This window comes from Hordeum vulgare, chromosome 2H (assembly GCF_904849725.1).
Source record: "Hordeum vulgare subsp. vulgare chromosome 2H, MorexV3_pseudomolecules_assembly, whole genome shotgun sequence".
In the NCBI taxonomy this organism is placed as follows: Eukaryota; Viridiplantae; Streptophyta; class Magnoliopsida; order Poales; family Poaceae; genus Hordeum; species Hordeum vulgare.
The window spans coordinates 38,824,055-38,829,098 of record NC_058519.1 but is presented as its reverse complement, the minus strand read 5'-3'; the positions used below and the strand labels follow the sequence as shown (position 1 = coordinate 38,829,098).

The window sequence follows — 5,044 nt, the reverse complement described above, 5'->3', positions numbered from 1 at the left end:
GCCTCATTGTGGAGGTTGTAAAGTCGATAGGCTCCATTGTGCACGACTTTGGACATTGCATAGGGACCTCCACGGTAGGGTGTGGTAGGCTACCGTCTAGGCCTCTGACGGTAACCCAAAGGGTCAAATTCCGGATTTTTTTTCAATGGGGTCAAATCTGGTTAAAGTTGTCCCAAAGGGTCAAAACACGAAATTTTACCGACGAAGGTCGCTAGGGAGGAGAAGTGGGTAGAAAGATGTCGAAAATCGATATTTGTCACTACATGAGTAATCGTCATGAAACACATGTTTTCAAATTAAAACCTTTTTAATGTATATATTTTTATTATCCCGTGACAACGTACATACATTCTGCTAGTTAACAGTAACAAATGAACTTGATTTTAGAACTGTACTTGGTCAGTTAAAATTTTCAGAAAGGACGTGAAGATATTCCCATGTCCTCAGCATGGAGAGACTATCTACATTTCTGCAACATTGCCGCACTCAAAATGAAGAAATCAACCAAATATGCACACCACCTCACCCATCTAACCAAATGGTAAATCCAAACAACAATTACTCTGTCTATCAGAATTCCAACACCTGAAAAATACCATTAGAATTCCATCGCCTGAACTGAACCTATCTTTTTTCTACACTATATACGAGGAGCCGAGCTCCTCTGCTGCTACCTGATCCTGATGGCTCCCGCCGGAACCCCCTGGCCGGGCCTCCAGCCAGCTCTTCTCCCGTTCGATCGCCTCAGCGTGGCACTGTCGTCCGAGTCCTCGTCGCCGGTGAAGTCGTCCACGCAGATGCCTTTCCCCTTCCTGTCGTCGTGCCGCCTGCTCGCGTCCGACGGCGGCGTCGACCTCTTGTCGGGGCTCCCGTACTCGTACAGGCTCGGGGAGCGCCGCAGCAGCAGCTCGCTCGCCGACCCGTACCCCATGAGACGGTGCAGGCTGTGGCTGTGCCGCCGCGCGGCCGCCGTCTCCTCCCCCGCCGCGACGACGGTGTCGAACGACGAGTTCCTCGACACGTGCAGCGGCTGCTCGTCCTCCGTGGTGGAGTAGCTGCTCGCCCCAGCGAAGTCCTCGATGAACGAGAACAGGTCCGGCCGCGCGCCGAAGTGGCGCGCGGGCGAGGAGCCGGCCGTGCTGCACTGGTCGTCGGCGGGCTTCTTCCTGTCCGGGTCGCGGTAGGAGTAGGAGAGCACGGCCGAGCAGGCGCCGCACCGCAGGTCGCGCACCTTGGCGCTCGCCACGGCGAAGCCGGCGGGCACCTGGACGAGCGTGAAGCAGCTGGAGCAGACGATGAACGGCGCGCCCTTCAGGACCGGCCGGCAGTGGTGCTTCGGCGGCGGCGCGCGCTTCTTGGCCTCCGCGGCGGCCGGCCGCGCGGGCTCCTGCGCTCTGGACGGACGGCAGCAGTGCCCCCTGCAGCTGCCGCACTCGGGCCTAACGTGGTCGCAGCAGCTGCGCCGGCACGGTCCTGCAGGGCGCGCGTCGCGGCCGTCGCACGGGTCAGCCCGGCACCGGCGATACCGCCGCGACGGCAGACCGCGGAGGGCAGCCTCTCCGTGCTTGCCCGCGTTGCCGCGATGGTGCAGAGCGGCGGCGGCGGCGGCAGCATGGCGAGCTCTGCTGGTGGAGGTGACCGGGTGAGGGGCGTGCCCTTCTTGCCTGGGACGGCGAGGCGGACGGGGTGGTGTCCTTGGCTTGGCCTCCGGTGACTGGCTGAAGAGCTCGGAGAGGTCGCCCTTCAGCTCGTCCACCGTCTTCAGGATCTTCTCGTGGAGGGGACTCATCTTTTGCGCGTGGCGAGGAGGAGGGCTCGGCGACTTCCCCTCGGCAACTGCCGGCACCGGCTCCGCCACGGCGTCGTCTCGCCGTCCCCAGCTCACCACGGCCGGTGCAGACCGGGAATCCGCGAAACGATCAGGCATTGGTGCAGCTTCTCCGACAGCCGCTTTGCTTGGACTTGGACTTTTCTTCCTCGCGGCATCAGTTTCAGGCTCGGCTTCACGTCCCCTCTCTGAAACTCGCATCTCGGCGAAGTTTGCACCGGCGTTGGGAGCACTAACCGCGCCCCTCCCCCTGCGAGGTCCGAAGTCCTCCTGATTGGCACTCCGGTGGTGATCATGCCCCTTCTTCTCGACGACCGGCGGCGATTGCACCGAAGAGTGACGCTTCCTCGCTGGCGTTTGATCGCCGCTCGTCTCCCTGCCGGTCTCGCGTCGGCTTGTCGCGTCGGCGCCCCGGGGGCTGGTGGTTCGAACATCAGGAGTCGGGGCGGGGGCGCTGGTGCTCGCGACATCCTCGGGGGCCAGGTGGCTGCTCTGAGCCTTGGTCCGGCGAGGGGACGGTATGTCACTCGCCGAAGACGGGGCAGCTCTGGCGTGGGAAGCACTGACCGCACAGCTTCTCACGCGAGGCTGAGAGCTGCCAGCAGCTTCGGCCTCATCGGCGCTCCGGTGTTGATCACGCCCCTTCTTCTCGACGACCGGCGACGAGGGATGCGTCCTCGCCGGTGGCGAGAGATCACCTGCCCCGCGTCGTATTGTCGTGCCGGCGCCTCGGTAGCTGGTGCTCGGAGCGTCAGGAGTCGTGCCACTGGTGCTCGCCACGTCCCCGGAGCCGCCCTGAGCCTGGCTCCGGCGAGGAGACGGCAGGACGCTCTCCGTAGACGGAGCGGCACTGACGGAGACGGACGCGTCCCGCGTGTCGCCGCTGCGGAGTTTCGCTGCGCAACCACAAAATGAAATCCAATCAGTAACCCGCGACAAGATAAGCGACATGAAACGCGAAGATCACTCCGATCACCGGAGCGGAGCTGGAATTTACCTCGGAGGCTGGCGCCGCACCCGCCGCATTGGTACACCGGGACGCCGGCGGGCTCCTGGAGGACGCTGCGGCACCTGGGGCACCTCACGTGGCGAGCCCCGGCCCCGCCGCTGGCGCTGGTGTCCGAGATCGCCATGAATCGACAAGGCCGCAGAGCATCACTCGCGGCGCAGTCGTGCCGTGTGATCGTATCCCGGCGCCGTCGATCGATCAATCAAAGTCGCCGCCTGCGTTGACAGGTGAAAAGCATAAAATCGTCAGCACTTTGGTACCAATTTCTTCATCTAATTTGTTGTTTCCGGAAAGGAGGAAGAAGAGGAGGCACTCGAGCACGGCTAGCAGAAAGCGCACCCACTCACCTCAAAATCTCCCGCTTTCCCCACGGCGTCCACTCGAGACGAGAAGGAGACGTCCCCCTTTGCGTGCTCTTGCAGCTTCTTCTTCTTCCTAACTCTTCTTGGTCCTCTGAATCGAGCCGCCTCTCCTCCAAATCCAATCCTTCCTTGGAAGCTAGCAATATATGTATGGGCTCTCTCTCGCTGGTCGTCGCGGGTGAACTGTCGGGAGTGGAGACCGGACAGCCCGATGCGGCCCTGCCTCTTGTAGTAGCACGTGTGATGGAGGCGAGGAGTCAGAGAGACGCGTCCCTGTTGGGCGAGCGAGCAAGAGCAATAGAATAATGGCGATGGATTTTTTTTAGAAGATCTAATGGCGATGATCGGAATGGAGACGGAGAAGCTGAGCTCATGTAAAACGATGCGCGCGCTCCGGAGAAATATTTATATGCGCTGGTGGGAGGAGGAAGGAGGCCGGGTGGTGTGCGCGGCTCGGCTGACCGCTTCAATGACGGGGACGGCCGGTGGCCGCGGGGTTGGGCGTTGGCCTTGGCGAGCGATCGAGTGGCACGGCCAGGTCGTCCGCGGGGAGGCGAGGCGACCGTGTCGCCGACGCCAGTCACGCTGCCACCGCGTCGTCACGGTCGTGCCCCGGGTGGCCCTTCTCGACGTCCCCCGTGGAGCCGCGTGTGGTGCACCGCCGCTCTCGCCTTTTCCGCGGGTTGGGGTTGGGGCTGGTCACCACGGTCACGGTCGCTGTCTCGCGCGCGCGCGCGGTGCGCGAGCTGGAGCGGACCATCATCAGGAAAAAGGAAGGAAAACGGATTAAATCTGGCCCCCACCCCGGCCATGCGCACTGCGAGCGCGCGCGCGCGCTCGCCGGGCCGTCACTTTCGGAGCAGGTTCCAGACCTCTGCTGTGATGTTCGCACCACACCGGGGGTAGTTAACTATTGCTCGTGGTCGTGGCGGCGACGGATTAGATTTGGGCGCCAAGCACCTGGCAGGAAGCTTGTATAATTGTCGCCGGCCTGCGCAGGGGGGGCATAGGAGACGACGGAGTGAAGTAAACAAGGACTTTCTTCTTCTTCTTCTTCTTCGTAGAGCTCACCGTTCAGACCATCCGCGCTGAACGGTAATTAAACAAGGACTTTGTCATGGCGGCGAAAGTCGTGGGCGGTGACCGGCACAAGTTCGGCCTCGCACGACGACCGGTTCACGGAACAAGGAAAGGATTGCTAGCCGATCGCGTTGCCAAAGATGGCGAGGCACACCGGTGACAGGACACCGTGGCCGTGGCGTCACGCGGCGCGGGCCGAATAAATGTGGCGCCGCCGGCTGAGCTTGAAATGGAAAAAAGGCGTTTCTTGGCGGCACTCTCTCGTCGCCGTCGTCGGCGCCACGCGGCGCGCGAGCCGTGCGTTTTTGTCAACGGCCATCAGCTCCGGATTGCATGGACACTGCAGCAGCGTCGGTGGACGGTGCGATGCCGGCCGCCTGGCGAGCGCAGTGACGACGGACGTCGGGCGTGCGGCCGCGCCGGGCGCCTGGCGTGGCACCGCCACCAACCAGCGCGGGTCGCGACCTACCGCCACCCACGCGCTCGGCTCGTCGCCGGGGGCCGGGAGAGGGTTGTTTTTGGTCGGCGGGGCCACACGGACACGGGCAGCGCGACCGCCGGTCCCTAGGGTACGGGAGCAGCCGTGAATATATTCTTCTGGTCGTTTACAACGTGACGATTTTGCGTCCACAAAGTTATCGCGTCCGCGCGTGTCGCCATGTTGGAGGGCACTAACCTGCACATGCCCATACTAAATTTCAGTCAAATACTCCTAGGTTGAAGATTGGTCATGGGTGTCTAGTCACAGCAACTCCCACTTAGACT

At 62.1% G+C, this 5,044-nt stretch overlaps 1 protein-coding gene across 1 annotated transcript; it reads right to left on the bottom strand.

The window, feature by feature from the left end:
- Window positions 1–377: 377 nt before the first annotated feature.
- On the bottom strand, window positions 378–3,597 carry LOC123424703 (serine/arginine repetitive matrix protein 2-like). Its single transcript, XM_045108371.1, has 3 exons — window positions 3,185–3,597; window positions 2,826–3,052; window positions 378–2,724 (listed from the first exon to the last, which is right to left on the bottom strand). Exons 2-3 carry the CDS (start codon window positions 2,959–2,961, stop codon window positions 671–673), a joined length of 2,190 nt encoding a protein of 729 aa, XP_044964306.1. The 5' UTR covers window positions 2,962–3,052; window positions 3,185–3,597; the 3' UTR covers window positions 378–670.
- Between the last annotated feature and the right edge of the window lie 1,447 nt (window positions 3,598–5,044).